The 18,209-nt window shown below is 38.5% G+C and overlaps 1 protein-coding gene across 2 annotated transcripts; it reads left to right on the top strand.

The window, feature by feature from the left end:
* Positions 1-396: 396 nt before the first annotated feature.
* On the top strand, positions 397-8,668 carry LOC122769977 (TNF receptor-associated factor 2-like). 2 transcript variants are annotated; one of them, XM_044026914.1, is made up of 10 exons: positions 397-794; positions 2,265-2,343; positions 2,682-2,780; positions 3,318-3,479; positions 4,357-4,431; positions 4,556-4,630; positions 5,685-6,242; positions 6,324-6,501; positions 6,582-6,730; positions 6,955-8,668. In XM_044026914.1, exons 1-10 carry the CDS (start codon positions 607-609, stop codon positions 7,171-7,173), a joined length of 1,782 nt encoding a protein of 593 aa, XP_043882849.1. In that variant the 5' UTR covers positions 397-606; the 3' UTR covers positions 7,174-8,668. The 2 variants fall into 2 exon arrangements, with proteins under 2 accessions (XP_043882849.1, XP_043882850.1); XM_044026915.1 differs by lacking the exon at positions 4,556-4,630.
* The last annotated feature ends 9,541 nt before the right edge of the window (positions 8,669-18,209 follow it).

Genomic DNA, 18,209 nt, shown 5'->3' with positions numbered 1-18,209 from the left:
TGTGAATGAAATGGAAAAACGTGTATTTCTTCAGTGTTTTACACTTGAATAACTTATAACATATATGTCCATTGTCTTGGTTCTATGTATAAAATGTCTCATTATTTGGCAGTAATTTGGCAGTAAGGCTGTAGGTGGATATAGAGAATGGCTCGCTATTTGGCAGTCATTGTGTTTATAGAGAGAGTAGCTCATTATTTGGCAGTCATTCTGTCGGTGGCTATATTGAGCACCTCATATATATATGTATATGTATAAGTTTTTAAGTGTCAAGTAGCTAAACATATTTGTCCTCGTACTTAAAAACAAACAAACAAACAAAACGCTGCACCAGCCAGTCTTCTCAATGGAAAATCTTTTGTCAGCTTGCGCCCTCTGGTGGTAGACATAGTTACCAACACCTAAACGTAGCATCCTCATCCTCCAGCTGTCACTTTTATCGCACCCAAACGCTCGGTCTTTCCTTCTTTCCTCTGTGTGCGCGTATGAACATGTCATTAGCAGGGAAACCTCAATAAACTGAGCCAAAGCAGGAGCGATGATTACGTTTTCTATAAAACCACACTGAGCTGTGAACACACCCCGATATTGTTCTGGGGGGGAATAATGGCTGCACAGGAACCGTCTCCACCATCTTCCCTGGAAGGCAACAAACCGGGCTTCCCAAAGAAAATCTTAGCCAACAACCACGAAGACAAACATCTGTGCAACGCGTGCCAGAAAATCCTGAGGAGGCCACTGCAAGCCCAGTGTGGTCACCGCTTCTGCTCCTTCTGTTTCAACAAAATTGTGAGGTGAGTTCTGTCACGGTTGGTAGCCAACGAGCTAGCCCCCTACGAGAAACCAGTCCTCGTTGCCAAACATCATTGATATATCCTTTCATTTTACGGTTTCATACCCAGTATTGTCACAAGCACCAATATAAGAAATTGCATGATACGACATTGTTATTACAAGTGCGTAGTGTAAAGTTCGGCGTGTGTGTGGTTCACTTATTACGACTGTATCCAGATAAAATTACAACTTGTGTGAAAGGGTTTAGCCAGGAAAGTGAGCGTTGTCATGGTTGCTAGCCAACGAGCTAGGTTTGAGTGAAGCCCCTATGAGCAACCAGAGCTCGTAACCAAACGTCATTGAAATATCTTATTATTTAATTGTTCCATGGTCATTGTCATCACAAGCACTGCTGTGGAAAATTATCAGACAAGACATTGTTATGACAAAGACCCAGTGTAAAGTTCGGCGTGTGTGGTCCACTAATTAAAACAAAATCACAACTTGTGTGAACGGTTTAGCCAGTGAACTGAGCTCATGGTTGTTAGCCAGCTAGGTAAGTGGGTAGGGCAGCCCCTGAGAGCAAACAGAAGTCGTTACCAAACATCTTATATCCTCTTTGTTAAACGTTTCATACCCGTTATTATCAAAATCACCGCTATGGACATTTATTATGATACCTTGTGTAAAGTTCGGCGTGCATGTGATCCACTTATTAATGTGTACTCATAATGCACATTGTAATTTCACAATATGTTCCATGTGGTAATAATAAGCGTGGAACAGTCAAATAAGCGGACATTTGAATGATGACTGGCAACGAGCTCTGTCTCATCTGGCTCGCTTCAACACAATTGTTGAATGACGACAGCGTAAACGGTTAACCGATCACACATGTTGGTGCGTGAATCACATAGTACGCCGATGTTTAAACTGGTTCTTTGAGATATTCACTGTCTAACCGCTTGTTTTCCATAGCATTTCCTGTGGCGATTACGAGTGGGGTAACTTTAAATAGACAGCTATTTGAATGACCTCTGGGTAACGGGCTCTAATCGCTCAGAGGGAGCGCACGTACTTAACTGGCTAATAACCCTTCACACAATTTGTGATTTTATCGGAATACAGTTAAAAACGCAGTGTTAATTTCGGCAAGTATATTATTCACTTATCAACATTATATCCCAGTGAAATAACAACTTGTTTAAATTCCACCCAGAGGCTGACTGGAGACCATTTATGATTATAGTCATTGTTGACTTCAGTTGCTAAACTCTCTATAAAATGTCAGAAGTCAGTGATAAACCACAGGTCAAAATCCAAATTCATTAAAAAGTAAAATGTTATAAAAGATAAATAATGTTCTAGCTATAGATTTGGAAGCTGGAGTATATTAGAAAACCAAAGGTAAACCAGTTTATAACATGGTTATCATAATCCCAAACGTCATTAAGGATTAATACCTGTATTTGTTTTCCCTGCTTTTGAAGTTCGGGACCACAGAAATGCAGTGCGTGTATCAAAGAGGACTTGTTTGAGGACCCAACCTCAATCCTCAAGCAAGGTGGTGTAAGTATATATGTGTTTCTATAATATATATTCATTAAATATATTTAATGATCAAAAATGACCAAAACATTTTGGATCTGAGCGTCTAATGTGCTCAAGTCTGTAGAAAAACTGTGCCTGCTCTGAAACTCTGTCAATCTTGGCAGCACAGACTGTAAATGGAACAACTACAGTCCTGTGTCCCTAAAAAAAATAAAAATTTTAATAAATGGGTCCAAGAGAGAAAAGCAGACCCTCAGTAAGCGTGAAGCGTGTTTGAGTTTGTGTAACTGAAACAACCAACAGAAGCCACATGAAAACTTCACAACAACAACGTCTTCTTCTGCTTCTCCATCCAGGCTTTTCCAGACAATGCGGCTCGCAGAGAAGTGGAGGCCTTGGCCGCCGTGTGTCCCAACGAGGGATGCACGTGGACCGGGACCATCAAAGAATTTGAGGTGCTCAAAGACACTTCACAGATAATAAAAAAAGGGTCATAAAACATAAAACAAATACACTTTATCTTATGCACAGATAAAATGCCCGACATTTTCCACATGTGAAATTATATTTCTATGACATATTGTGTCATATTATGGATTAAGTTTTGCAAAATATACATTATTAGAATTACTATGCCGTAGTTTTATCAATTTAAGTTTGTAATTTAAGATATTTAGATATTTCCCTTCACAGACAATAAACTTCATAAATTCAAAATTCATTTAATTATAGGTTATTATTATGTGTCATATTACAGACTCAGTTTTGCTATAATTTACATTATAAACATTACCATGACTTTTATTAATTTAAGGTTTTAAATATTAAAATATAACTCTAAATACCTGGGCAGTGGCGTGAAGGAGGTTAGAAGAAGAAACACACTGTTGTTTTTCTGCCATAGATTTTAAAGTGTAGGATGTAGGTGGTGCTGTAGTTTACAGTCTCTGAGTTGATGGGAGTGTTTTGTTTGTTTGTTTGTTGATGTGCAGATGAGCCACGAGGGAAACTGTGACTTCATGATCATCCTGTGTCCGTCCTGTAAAGAGCTGATGAGAGCCAATGAACAGGAGCGCCACAACGAGAGGGAGTGTCCGGAGAGGACGCTCAACTGTAAATACTGCAAAGAGCCTTTCCTCCTCAAGAACATCAAGGTTACGCTCACTTCCTGTGGAGATTTACTTTATTACAGTCAAAGTATAACGGCCCCACAGCGGGTCATCTCTTGTTCTCTCCTCTTCCTCGTTTCATCTTCAACATCCTGTGTCCAGAATAATCACTGTCCACTGCCACTGTCTCAAAGCTATACATCATAGCAGATCTCACTACTGTCTTGAAGACATTTCCTTGTTACTTTTGCTGCTATCCTTCTGTCTGGATGTAGAGACCATGGAAAAGCTCAATGTTTGGAAGTCATTCTGTTGGGGGATGTACAGAAATATAAAATAGCTCATTATTTGACATCCAGTCTGTTGGTGGATGGATAGAATAGCTCACTATTTGGCAGTTAGTCCACCCATGGATACATAGAATAGCTCACTATTTGGCAGTCAGCCTGTCCGTGGATGTATAGAATAGTTCATTATTTGGCAGTTAGTCTATCTGTGGATACATAGAATAGCTCACAATTTGGCAGTCAGTCTGCTGTTGGATGTATAGAATAGCTCATGTGTTGAATATCTCACTATTTGGCAGTCAACCTGTCCCTGGATGTATAGAATAGCTCATTATTTGGCAGTCATTATGTTGATGATTGCATAGAATAGCTCACTATTTGGCAGTCAGCCTGTCCGTGGATGTCGGTTCATTTATAATTTATCTTCTTATTCATTGACTGTTACTGTTTTATTTTTGTCTATAAGATGCAGAAACCACTGATTCAAACAATATTTGTTAAAAATAATAATAATAGCAATCTTTGAATATGATTATAGATTCAGAGGTGAATGAGCAGAAGTGGACAAAGGAAAAATATAAACTGTTTACAGTCCTGTGATAATAACGTGATGTAACTGTGATCTCACTCTTCAGGCTCACGATGAAATCTGTCCCAAATACCCGATGATCTGTGAAGGCTGTGCCAAGAAAAAGATCCCCAGAGAAAAGGTAGAAATGCAGGAACATTCAAGTCAACGTTCACAATTCTGTTGATCTCATGAACCATTTTTAGTCAGGGATCAATTTCTTTTTTTTTTCTTTCTTTCTTTTTTATCTTTGTTTTGCTTTGCAGTTTGTGGACCATATTAAGTTCTGCAGTAAATTAAAAGCACCATGCCGATTTCATGTTGTTGGCTGCGATACGTCTGTAAGTAGAGACTTTTGTCATCATTTGCTTCACGTGAAACTGCTTCAGATGAATATAAAACATAGATATATGTAAATGTTATGTTAATAATCTAGCAAAACACACTGTGTGGCTGTGGAAATGGAAGCTAAATGTACAAATAATCTATATATCTATATTAATCATATATAAATTCTCTCTATCATGTTTCAAGATGCCAAGGTATGAAATAAGTAAACCGTTTTGACAGAATTTGTTGCTGAAACCTTGTAAATGGATGTTAAAATGCTAATTTGACGAGTTGTTGAGTGGAAGAAAGGAGTATCTTCAAAAGTTAAACGTTTAAAATGAACAGAATTAGTTTGAGAAACTCAACATTATCATTATTATGGGTTAGTTTTGCATGTTTTTCATCTTCATCCTCAGGAGTGTTTGTGTTGTCCCACCTGGTGTGAGCTTAAATCCATATGTCGCTAATCTCCATGCACATTAAAGGGTTAATTATGTGCTTTTTAAAGACAATGGTATTGTCACATAATGAACGCTGACATTGTAGAGGAAAGCTTAAAAGTATGTCAAGTGATTTATTTTACCATTAGACCGCCTTTTTTCAGCTGGAAATTGCTTGTTTGCTTAATTGCTTTAAGCTCACGTTGACACATGAGCTGCTGGTCCACCGCTGCCTCGTGTGGTCAAGTGAAGGATTTCAAACACAGTCGTCACACTTGACCTTACTGATGGCGGCAGCAGTGGATCAACAGCTCCTGTGTGCTGTGATGTAAAATCGCCGATTTTCTCGATGGGCTTTGGTGCCGGGAGAGAGAGTGGTTTACCCTCTGAGTCTGGCGCCTGAGTCCTAGAATATTTTACGGATGCTCGGTAAAAAACGGTGTTTACGACGTGTCACTACCTTTTTATGATCAAAAAACCTGAACTAACCCTTTAATGTGAAACTGTAGTTGAAGTGATGAACATTAACTATGTAGATTTGACAGTTTTGTGGCATAATTTCACAAACGTCACTCAAAGTGCTCTGAACTCGCCTCTGCGTCGATCTCGCTCTTTGCCTCTGAAGGTGGAGAAGGAGAAGATTCACGACCACGAGCGACTGTGCTCCTACGAGCACCTCAACCTGCTGCTTCATTTCATCATGGGCATCAAGGTGAGCCTGGAGAGTCTGCAGCCTCAGAGTCTGGAGGTGGTCAGCCACAGGCTGCACGAGCTCCACCAGTCCCTCAGGGACCTGGAGCATAAGATGAGCCACCTGGGTGCTGTTGCTGGTCCTAGTGCTGGTCCTAGTGCTGGTGCTGGTGCTGGTGCTGGTGTAGGCGCATCAGCAGTAGCACCAGCAGCAGCAGCTCCAGTTCAGGGCGCGTGTGCCCCGACACTGACCACCTCCTTCACGCCGCTGCCCAGCGCTGTGGGCGCCGCGCTGGAGCTGCAGCTGCAGAGCGAGAAGACCAAGGTGGCGGAGCTGAGTCGACGCTGCCAGGAGCTGGAGCTCAAAGTCGGCACGTTCGAGAACATCGTCTGCGTCCTCAACCGAGAGATGGAGCGCTCCTGCGCCACCATGGAGGCGTACAACCGGCAACACCGACTGGACCAGGACAAGATCGAGATCCTCAACATCAAGGTGACAGAGTCTTTCTAAAGATGGACGACACGCGGCCGCGTGCTCAGCTAAGTAAAGTGTTTGTGTGTTGCTGTGCCGCAGGTTCGTCAGCTGGAGAGAACCGTGAGTCTCAGAGACCTGTCCATCGTGGAGATGGAGGGGAAGATGAGGGAAATGTCGGCAGCCACGTACGACGGCATCTTCGTCTGGAAGATCTCGGATTTCACCAAGAAGCGCCAGGACGCCGTGGCCGGCCGAGCTCCCGCCATGTTCTCTCCTGGTAAAAACAAACAGATTTAGCACATAACACGACGATGATGCGTTTGACAGTCACGATCACAGTGTTTGTTTCCCCTCCAGCCTTTTACACGAGCAAATACGGCTACAAGATGTGTCTGAGGATCTATCTGAACGGGGACGGAACAGGAAGAGGAACTCACTTGTCTCTGTTCTTTGTGGTGATGAGAGGACACAGCGACGCTCTCCTCAAGTGGCCTTTCAATCAGAAGGTAAAAACGTCTTCATTCTGGAGGATTAGCATTAGATTAGTAATGTTCAGTCCTTGTCATTAAAACGCTTTAAGACGCGCTTTAAAGGCCCATAAAAGTCGTAAATCAACGTTTTTTTACTCACAGTTTCGACTGAAGTGTGTTCTATTGACCTGTAAATAATGATGAACAAAGGAAATCAGTTTTTCTGTGGTAGCAGATTTAGATCCAGTCTCCTCTCTCAGGTCACGCTGATGCTTCTCGACCAGAACAACCGCGAGCACATCATCGACGCCTTCAGACCTGACATCTCGTCGTCGTCCTTCCAGAGACCCGTCAGCGACATGAACATCGCCAGCGGCTGCCCGCTCTTCTGCCCGCTCCCCAAACTGGACTCTAAAAACTCCTACATACGCGACGACACCATCTTCATCAAGGCCATCGTGGACCTCACGGGACTATAGGCCGATCCAAATTCCCGGTCTGGTTTTTTATGACTTAATAACTGGCATTTCTCTTTGGGGTCCGTTGGCAGCAATATGCAAAAACAGAGCAGAAAACTTACCGTTCGTTTTGGGCGCCAGTCACAGCGTAACCTCCATAACCTCCATAGCCATCAAACCATAAAACGGGGTTTTTGAAATTTTTTTTAAATAAAATAAAACAGGAGTAGCTGCAGAGGTGACTGGACAAAAGTGCTTAAAACATTATTTGAAACAACGCAGTTATCGTATTGTAAAGCTAAAGACGTTCTCTTAAACCTGGTAGAAACAGCTCATGCGTTTTAGTTCCCATTCTTAAATATTAAACAATTATCAATAAATATCACAATTCTCATCACAGCCACAATATAATTGTTTATACTTCATTCAAACTGGTCAAAAAACCATTCAATCCCAACTTTTAACTGTTTTTGGGGATGTATTTATTCGGAATTCACTTCCAGCCACGATTATTTTCCAACGTACTTGGGTTTTTATCGGTTTCGGCTGCGATCGGCATCAGTGGGAACGTAAAATTTAATCTCTGCTCTATTTTTGCCAGAGATTTTCACACACATTAATTTTTAGCTGGTTAGCCTAGCCGTTAGCCTAAAAATTAGCCTTAAAGTCTCTAAAAAATTGAAAAAGGTTCATATCTTTTATTTCATCAATCGGATCATTTTAGCGATCGATTTGAAGAGAAACCGAAGTAAAAGATGGAAAAAAATCTGATCTGTTTCTGGGAAGCGATTGACCTGTTTTTTAAAAATCCTGACTTACACACTAAATTTAACGGAAAAACATTCCGAGATCTCGTTAAAGAAGCAGCTGACATTATCAACTTTGCATTTCAGTTCGGTCATGTATGTGCGATTTAGCCGTTTACAAGTAACTACCAAAATTCAAGTCCCACAAAACACAAATAAAAACTAAAATTCCAAAGAGAACAACACTGGCAATTTAATAATTATGCTGCGGTCCTTTTTGTTCCACCAAACAAACACTGCTCCTTCTGTTGTATTTATAAAATACAATATAGATGTTATCCACTGCTATTACTAACAATGGCTAGCTCGGTGATGTCACTCCCAGCTCCGAACACAGCATTAATGTTAGCGACTTATTTGCACATCTAGCAGACATGAGCGTTAGCATGGTGGTTGTGTGTGTTGATTTTGATTTAGCATGCTAACTGCCACATTCACAAGCTAGTGGTTCGCTTTGACTGACGTAATAAAAAAAAAACGGTCAAATCGTGGATTTTTCAATGGAAACAGTTGATTTACAAAAAGCTTTGTTTAGACGCGTGAACGCTAAAACCTTCGATGACCAACTCCCCAGAGAAAAATGCTCCTTAGCATGCTAATTCCTGCATTCACAAGCTAGTTGTTAGCTTTGACTACAAATCGCTTGTAGAGCAAATTGTTTTTCCCATTTTTTGGTGTTTTTTCATATTATATTTTTTCAAATTTTAGACACCAATACATTTCCTTTTTTTTTGTTTACTATTAAAAACTGAAAATACTGAGCCATTGAAACACTAGCTACGTAGATGACGAGCACTGCGACAGATCTCGCCTGGTCTTGGTGCTTGTTGCTCACTGCTGGCTTGTACTGTACTGCCTAACACGATGAACTCATCGTTCGCATTTAGAAATGTAGAGTTTCCAGCGCGACGCCCATGTAGCCTTTTCTCGGACCGTCGCACCGGCTTTTTTGCACACGGTTTGTAGTGCAGTTGTAACTTTTTCTAAACTTGTTTATAAGTAACGTTTACTGACATTCATGCCTCCAACACTCGAGTCTGTGTTTGTTGGTGCTCATTTGTGGTGGTGGACATTGTTTGAATTCCATGAATTCTGAGTGCAGTATTTCATTTGTGAAGGTTGTTGGCATGTGTTTGTGTGCTTGTTTACATGTCTTTGTGGGGACCAAGACCTCAGTCTGGGAATATGAGGACATTTTATCGGGTCCTCTCATTTTCACAAGGTTGTTTGACAATTATGGTTTGGTCTGGGGGTCGTTGTAAGGATTAGGGTAAAGTTTGGGTGATTTTCATTGATGATGCGTTCCAGTTTGTGAGTTTCTGAGGTAGCTCCAACTTTGCAAGTTCGAAACATGACTTGAGAGGGTGTTCCAGTTTAAAATGAGCAAACTGTTCTTACTATTTACTAGAGCCACAACCGTTTTGGAATCCCACGTAGTGGTTTTCTGAGGTTGCTTCAATTTCCCAACCTGTAAACACAACTTAAGGTGGCCTTTCTGTTGAAACGTACGACTAGGAACTCAAGAATTCCGACTTGGGGTCGTAGCAACCTCAGAAAACAATTTAGCTAACTATGCTCCGACTTTCCAAGTTCCAAACGCAACTTCATTGGGCGTTCCAGTTGTAGTCGGAAGTCTGTGTTTTCAAGTTTGTACTTGTAGATTTCAACTACGGCCCCTTACGTTGGTGGTTTCTGAGGTAGCTCAAGACACAACTTGATTGTGCGTTACAGTTGTAGACGGACGACGGAAGTAGAAACGCTTCAACGAATGGGATTTTTTTTTTCAGTCATACACGTGGGAAAGTTGCTACACTGTTAGCGTGTGCTAAAATAAGAGCGTTTGCTATCAACTGGTCTTGCTAACGGTGACGTGTAAATGGAACGCACCATCAGCTGCGATGGTTTACTTTCTAAAGGTTCTGTCCTCACATAGATGCATCTAAATGTGTGTGTGTGTGCTGTTCCCCTTTACAGTTTCATTTTTCACGTTTTAAAAGTTGTTTACCGCAGTTTATTAAACAAACAACCACCGTGATGTTAAAAGTTGATTTGCCCAAAATGAAAATACAACATATTTTATTACAAATAAACATATATTTACATAAATAGAATCCATATCTCTTCAAATTAAACTTAAGTGCCATTTTTATTTGGTTGTTTTCTGGTCTTTGTCTTCATTATATTTTTCCCTCCCTGATCTAAGCGACTAAGAATGTTTCCATTGTTCCTTTTTTCACACATGAAACTAACGAATGTCACCGTGGTTTTTTTCTTTGTTAAATCATCCACTAAATTAAAGGTCAGTTTATTATCAACACCCGGGTTTTGACATCTTCACCATATATATATACAGTATATATATACACACACACTTATATATTACATATATAAACACTGAAACCTCTGGGATGTTTCAGTAGGAAATAAAGTGCCAGTTAATTTCATGGACCAACAGTATATTTTTTTATGATTTCGTGATCAATACATTCTGCTAATGATTGACAGCTTGAAGTGTGATGTTTTTGGATCATTTTCTGACCACGTGCTTGAGTTTGATGTCGTGTTTGAGGAAGTTGAACATAATAAAATAAAAATATGTACACAAAAATACTGTGTGGATGTTCACCTATTAATAAAATCAACTGGAACTGACTGAAGTAAAGTTCTGTGCAGCCTCCCTCTGACCAACAGAGGGAGACATTGAGTCACGCTGACACGAACACACAGTAGGGTGTTGAAAAATATAAATTACTACACAAAATAATTCGATTTTGCACAGTAAGTCTGACTCTCTGCTTTAATATAACAGCAGTAGAAGTGTAATCATAACTTAACAGTAGTACTTCTCAAAGTTAAGTTTAAAAAAATACTACACAAAACAATAGAGATTTGTTTTCGATGTCCCTTTAGGGGTTCCGTATGAAATAACATGCACACAAAAATAAAATAAAATCAATCAAAACCCTGCATTATTCACTCAGATCATGAGCTGAAAGTATCTTTATTTGTTGATTTATGGAAGTAAAACAACAATAAACTAAAGAGAAAACAATCAGAAAATTACATTAAAATATGCCCTTTAATTTGTCAAACTCTTTGAGTTGCTTTGCTACTCAAAGTCAAACTAACAAGTAATATATAATATATACTATAACCTCTTTATTAATAAGTATAAATATTGTATGATGTGTCTCTGTGGCCAGCAGAGGGCAGACTTGGTATGTCTTAAATTTACTGTCATGGTATCTGTTTAATTTATTTTTATTTATGTTTATTTCGGTCATGTACGTTAGATCACTCATCATCACACATCATCTTAGTGTAGTTCACACAATACACATAACCGAAAGGGAAAGCGGGAGAAGCAAAAACCCCCATTACCAACAGAATACATATTTCCATCGTAATGTATACTTAAACATGTATACTACTCCTAATACTACAACTACTTCAAAACAAAAGGACTGTAAAATAAAAATAAATGAATATGAATGAAATGGTCTAAATGGTCTGTGTAAACGGTAAATAAATAAAGTGGTCACAGTAAACAGATTTTAAACATAGTACAAACACATTTGGTGCGAGACATAAAGCAACTTTCAGCAATTGTTATTATTTAACTTAGTATTATTTTCTTGTTAGTTGTTTAATATTCCACACAATTCCTCAACTCCACTCTGATCACATCCCCTGGTTTATACATTTTCCCTCCAAGTACCACCAGAGGGAGCTCACATACCGCACCATTGGTGGTACACATACCACAATTTGAGAACCATGGGACTAAACTATTATTTTGTGGTGCACATCAGCTTCATCTTGGAAACATGTTAAATAAATAAATAAATAAATACGTTTCCATCACCTCCATCATCTGTCACCTCCTCAGTGTGGTCTCTTTAATCCATCGATGACATCATCATCATCGTCATTCTGACCACGTCTTCATCCTTTTTTATTTAGTTTCCAGAGCTTTAATGTCGGTAAAGAACTTAAACTTTAATGTTTCTTCTGGTAAATGTAGAAGATTCTCAAAAAAACCCAGTGTGTGGTTAAAAAAACGTTCATTCACACTCAGACACAAACTGTAAATCCTGTTTACTGTGAGGAGGAAACTCATAAACCTCAGACCCTTAAATGCCTTTTTCATGACGTAAAAAATACCTTATATGGCAACTTTCAGTGTTATTTAACATTATAAAAGTTTAGACCTTCAGGAAACACTGAGAAGTGGATTAAAGGTCCAGTGAGTAAAAACATAAGATGGTTTATTGGCAGAGATTGAAACATATTACCCATAATTGCTATTTGATTTTCTATTTGATTTTCATAGCCACTAAATCAGCATTTTATGAACATAAGACAACAAACAACACAAACCTGTTGCATAAACAAACAAAGAAGTGATAATTTTACAAGTAAAAAGTTATAATTTTACAAAAAGAAGTTATAATTTTACAAGCAAAGAAGTTGTAATTTTACAAGTAAAGAAGTTGTAATTTTACAAGTAAAGAAGTTGTCATTTTACAAGTAATGAAGTTGTAATGTTACAAGTAAAGAAGTTGTAATTTGACAAGTTGTAATTTTTCATTTTTAATTTTAATTGTGACACACTGGACATTTAGCAATACAAACACAAGTTCTTTATTTCTGGATTTAAAACAGACAACAACAAGTAAGTACAACAAACTAAACAAAATACTTAAGATACAAACAAACAAAATGCTAAATTAGCATAGTAGACTAATAGCCGGCTAAACTAGCCTGTAAGCAGTCGAGGTGCATTGTGGGTAATGAGGGGAGAGAGATGACAGAAAAAACAAAAGTGTTATGTTTTTTTCTCCCCCCTTAAATTGTCTTTGTATCAGCAGAAGCACCGGAGCGTCATGCTACATTTTTAGCGTCGTCTGTCAAGTGAGATATTTTTTTCTGACCGTCTCGGAGGGAAAATCAATAAAATAAACTAAAAAAGTTTCACCCTCACTGGAGAAAAGTTTCATCCAGAGGCAACAATCATGATAAAACAAACCGCATGTGAAATAAGTATCAATAAATGTTCAAAGTATCGGGAGATTTGTTACAACATCTGTGAGAAATTTTGTATTCTAGCGTTTATTTGTGGGGGGAATTGAAGTGAGGCTTGGTCCGTATATTGACTTTTATGATCTCATTTTCTCTGCTGTCTGTGGAGGCAAAGATAAAGCGCTTTATACTCGGCTCCACACAATCACTAACTGTTATTGCTTTTATGGGCCGTTGATAAAAGCCAACACACGGCGTGTTTCTCTCCGCTCCGTTTGTCTTCAGGCTCGGCAGCTGCTTTAACGCTCAGTGGAAACACTGACTGTGGATCTCACTGTTTCTACCTGCTGAGCTGAAAAAGTTACCTGAACTTTCTCAACCTTTCAACCTGGAAGTTCCTTAATGTTTTCAGAGGAAAAAGGTTCACACTAATGAGACGATCCAGCCTCCACTCTGCACTTTCTGTTGAGTTTTTCAAATTGAAATCTTACCCTAATCCAAAAACGACAAAAAGATCTTTAAGATTTCCAAAATAATATTATGACAAAAAAAGCCATAACATCATGGTAATAAAGTAAAAAAAAACACAAAAAAAACTGTAATATCACAAAATAAAGTTACAAGAAAAAATATGTAATTTTACACATAAAAATGTATAATATTATAAGAATTAAGTGGTCATTTTATGTACAAAAAGTTGTAATTTCAGTAAAAATGTACAATATATTATACATTTTTACTTAATAAAGAATAAAGTAGTAGTTTAATGAGTAAAAGGTTTGTAATTACTAAATCCTGAATTTAGAAATTAGCCCACAGCTTCGGGTTGCACCAAGATAGCTCTTGGCTAACTAATAACTCTTAAAAGCTTTTAGATCACTTTTAACTAACCTTGAGATCAAATTTCTTTTCTCACTAACTTTTAGAAAGCTTTTGTCTGACCTTTGGCTAATTTTATAGCTAACTCTTGGCTAAACCTTTGTGGATTAGTGGAAAAGTTCCTCTTTGATTTACAGTGAGAGTTGTGCGACTGAGAGACTGATGTCACAAAGCAAACACACCAGTCTGTGATTAACATGAAGCTCATGGCTGAACACCTCCTCAGATAGAGTCGGTTGCTATGGTGGTGGTAAGTAAATTTACTGTATGTTCTCTATTTATTTAAGTTTCCCTTAATGTTTCCATGACTTCTCTGCCTCTCGGCCCTCGGATGTGGTCTCTGTGTGGTAAAGCGTCTCTTCATTACACATTTTTCTGGTCGGGGCCACCGTGATACCAACGAAACCAGAAGAAAAAGCACATTTAAATCAAAGCGTCCACCAAAAACTTCAGCTGCCAGAGGGTTTGCGTCATGCGTGTGACTCACCATGTGATCACCTCAAGATGGGATGCATGTGGCCGGACGGTTGAACCCACACGGAGATCAGGGTCACGTTAGAGTTCACCTCCATTGACGAGAAGCAGGAGCTGTGAAATATCTGTGACAGGGTTTGGATCGTGCTCCAGAGCGTGCGGCGATCACAGGACGCCTCATGTAGGAGACATTAGTGCACACATGAAGGAAGAAGAATCCACAGGTGGCGCTGACGTCATTGGAGACTGAAGACAAGGACTGCACTGTGATGGTCAGTGAAGGTCAGTGAAGGCATCACATCTCCTCAGGGTTCCTGAGATGATGAAGCAGCTGTCTGACTGTGAGGAGACGCTCAGTGGAAGCCATTTTTCATTTAGAGATGTTCTCCACGGAGATGTGAGCCTGATGGCCTGAAACTTGAAACCGTTTTGTTTAAAATGCCACGATGTTTCTTAACCGTCTTCCACTTCCCTCACGTTCACGGTCCAATTTGACCAATTTGACTCAGGACCTCATGATATCTGAGCATCTGAACACGTGATATTTGCAGGTTTCATGTGTGAAGTACTAAAATACTAAAGTAAATTGGTTTTCAATAAAGTAAAAGTTAAATATTAAAATAAAGTTGTAATTTTACAAAAATAAAAGTTATAATTTTACCAGTAAAACATCTAATATTACAAAAATAAAGTTGTAATAGTTTAAATTTACAAAACTGGCCAAAATGTAAGAAAGTTGTACTTTTCACAAGCTACGAAATTATGTCATTGAAACATTTACATTTAGTCTTTATTTACTTACCTAAGAATTTCTTCTTTTTGCACACACCCACACCAGTTTGATTAATTAATTAATGCTTAAAGTAACATTATTAAGACAGAGTTTGTGTTTGTGTTATTTTCCCTTTAAATTTGAATAGATTTGATTATCTGATTACAAAATTATTTTTCATTTTAGGTCAAAAATATGACAAATGTCCCAGTAATAAGGCGTATTTTACATTACTGAAAATACATTTTTGCAGTGTAAACTGGAACGTGAATGTAGGTTTTAAGCAGTCAAACAAAAGATATTGAACGTCAGAGCTTTGCTGTGTTCTGTTGGACGATGATATACAGTGACTCTGACGCTGCTGCAGCCAAGAGAAGAAGAATGAAATGAGAAGAAACAGCAGGAGGTTTTTTCATTTTCTCCTGCTGAGGATCTGCTGCTGTGGAACACTGACCGTCACTTAGAGAAAATACTCTCCGAGGTTCATGATTCTTACATCGAGCTCCACGGGATCTTCTGTGAAAGGTGAGACTTTTGTCTGTGACTCCAATGATACGACGACGCTTTTCTATAACTGACATAAGAACAGAGGACAGAGGTCGGAGGTCAGAGGACGTCGTCATCACTGTTTACGCCATTGATCAGTGAAAAGATAATCTGACATTATAGAATAACACAGACTGGATTTATGTAGAGATTATTCAGAGGTCACAGCTCACACTTTATAAAATCACTGCTCGACAACAAGGTCAACGGGAATTTAGGATCAACATTTAATAAACTAGTGTGTGATCCTTTCTGCTGACCGGTCATTTCTACACTGATGATTCAGCACATTTGTTCAAGGAGGTTTATGCATGGGTGTGTGTGTGTGTGTGTGTGTAAACATATATATACCACCTCTTAGGGACCTGAATAAACACTGACCATGTCAGGACCAGTAGTCCTCATAGAGACCAAAACCTGGTCCTAATGAGGCAGAACCTACATTTCTGAGGAACTGGGTTAAGTTTAGGAGTAAGTTTTGAAGTTTTGAGGTTAGTGATAAGGCATGCTTCAGGCAACTCAAAACAAATTTTCAACAACGTCATCTCATTCCTCTGTGTCTGTAATTCACATCTATGCTGTTAACAAACACTTACTAACATTTGGCTAACATTTGGCTAACATTAGGCTAAGTTTTCGATACCTTTTTGCTGGTTTTCAGTGAACATTTGACAAACTTTTTTGCTGTTTTAGCCAATTTCTATCTGGCTTTTGGCTTAAATTTGTGGCTTACTGACTATCTTAGTAGCTAACTCTGAGCTCACCTTTGGTAAAATGATCGATACTCTTTGGCTAGTTTTTAGCTAATGTCTGACTAAGTTTTTGCTATGTTTTGGCTATGGTCTATCTGACGTTTGGCTACAGTTTTTAGCTATTTTTAACTAATGTTTATATAACATTTGGCTATAGATTTTGGCTAGGTTTTGGATAACTTTTAGATAGCATTTTGCTCTTAGTTTTTGGCTAACTTATGACAAAATTTTAGATACCATTTCGCCATAGTTTTTGGCTAGGTTTTGGATAACTTTAAAGTAAGGTTTAGCTAACTTTAAAAAACAAACAAACAACAAAACACTTTTAGATAGCTTTTGGCTAACGTATGGATGGCTTTTGTCTGACCTTTTTGCTGACGATTTGCTAAACCTTCTGTCAGTTGCTGATATTAAACATCTTGGAATGCAATAAGAGTTACAGTCTGAGTCTCGGGTCTCAAAGAAAAATGATCTTGATGACTGAAAAAGCTTTTTAAAACCAATTTTAACAACAGTAAATCACTGCACAGCAGCTATAATTGTAAAAACATTTCACGGTATTTTCTGGCCGAGGTTAAAGGGTGAATTATATCCTTCACAATAAAATCAGTCCTGTGAGATTTTAGTTTCTTTTGGATTAAAATAATTTACACATGTTTAGTGGATTATCAATAAAGTCACAAGTGTAAGGATTTTCTTTGCTGTCAATAGAAACTGTGAATGATGAGGTCAAATACAAACCTTTTATTCCACTTTCTCATTATTTACTGTCAAAGACCTTCAGGATAAAGTTCCATGATTCAATGTTTCCTTCAGTGAAACAAAGTTGGTTCACTCTCAAATAAATCTACTCAAACACGATTACAATCAGGTCTTTACACCGAGGACGTGATTGAATCTGACAGTCGGAGGACAGAGACGTCCTGTTTGGACAAAGAACACTTTCAGGGTTTTGTAACACTGTAAAAATACATGGAGACAAGAGTTTATGTTGTTAATGGATGATTCAGCCTCTCACTTCAGAGGCAGTGATGCTGAAATCAAGATTTAAGATTAAGGATTATTAGATTATAGATTATTTATCGTTTTTTTTTTACTTTTTGCAGACTTCAGTGTGTTGATGACTTCAGGATAAAAACACAACTTGACAACTTTTCAGTGCTTATTATTTTAATATTACTCATCCAGAAAATGATGAGTGACAAGTGAAGCAAACATTAAAAATTATGTACCTTTCTTTCTTTATTTTGTGGAGGGGGAGGTTTCATAGTGTGCAGAGATAACAGATATTATTAGATTATATTAGGTAACACATGGTTTAACTGGTTTAACATGTTTTTTTAATCCGTATTAAAACAAATGATTTAATGAACAAGAATAACAACATCTGGTGTAAAGTTGACTATGTAATTATTTTATGAAAAGCATAGAAATCATGTTTATTCACTTTCCAAGCAGTTGAAAAACACTATTCTCTGAGCTGGTGGTCGAGGTGTTTCCACAGAGTTTGTGTTCTTTGGACGGTTCTCTAACGTTGGTCCCCTCCGGCTCTGCTTCCTCCCGTCCGTCAGTCTCGCATCACTCTCGTCTCTGCTGGACTTACAGGACTCTTTGTCTCGCAGCAGGAAGCAGAATCCTAAGCAGCACCGTGGCCTCTCTCAGCACCAACGTGTTTTCCTTGTCAGCGGCTCGAGACGCTCGAGGGCCAAACTTCTCCACCCTCTGATTGACATTTAAGGAGCAAAAACAGTAAAAAAAGAAGCCCTTATCACATAAAGAAGAAACCCGTCTATATGTTTCTCATTA

Source organism: Solea senegalensis, linkage group LG5, assembly GCF_019176455.1.
Source record: "Solea senegalensis isolate Sse05_10M linkage group LG5, IFAPA_SoseM_1, whole genome shotgun sequence".
Classification (NCBI taxonomy): domain Eukaryota; kingdom Metazoa; phylum Chordata; class Actinopteri; order Pleuronectiformes; family Soleidae; genus Solea; species Solea senegalensis.
This window is presented reverse-complemented; position numbering and strand designations above follow the sequence as displayed.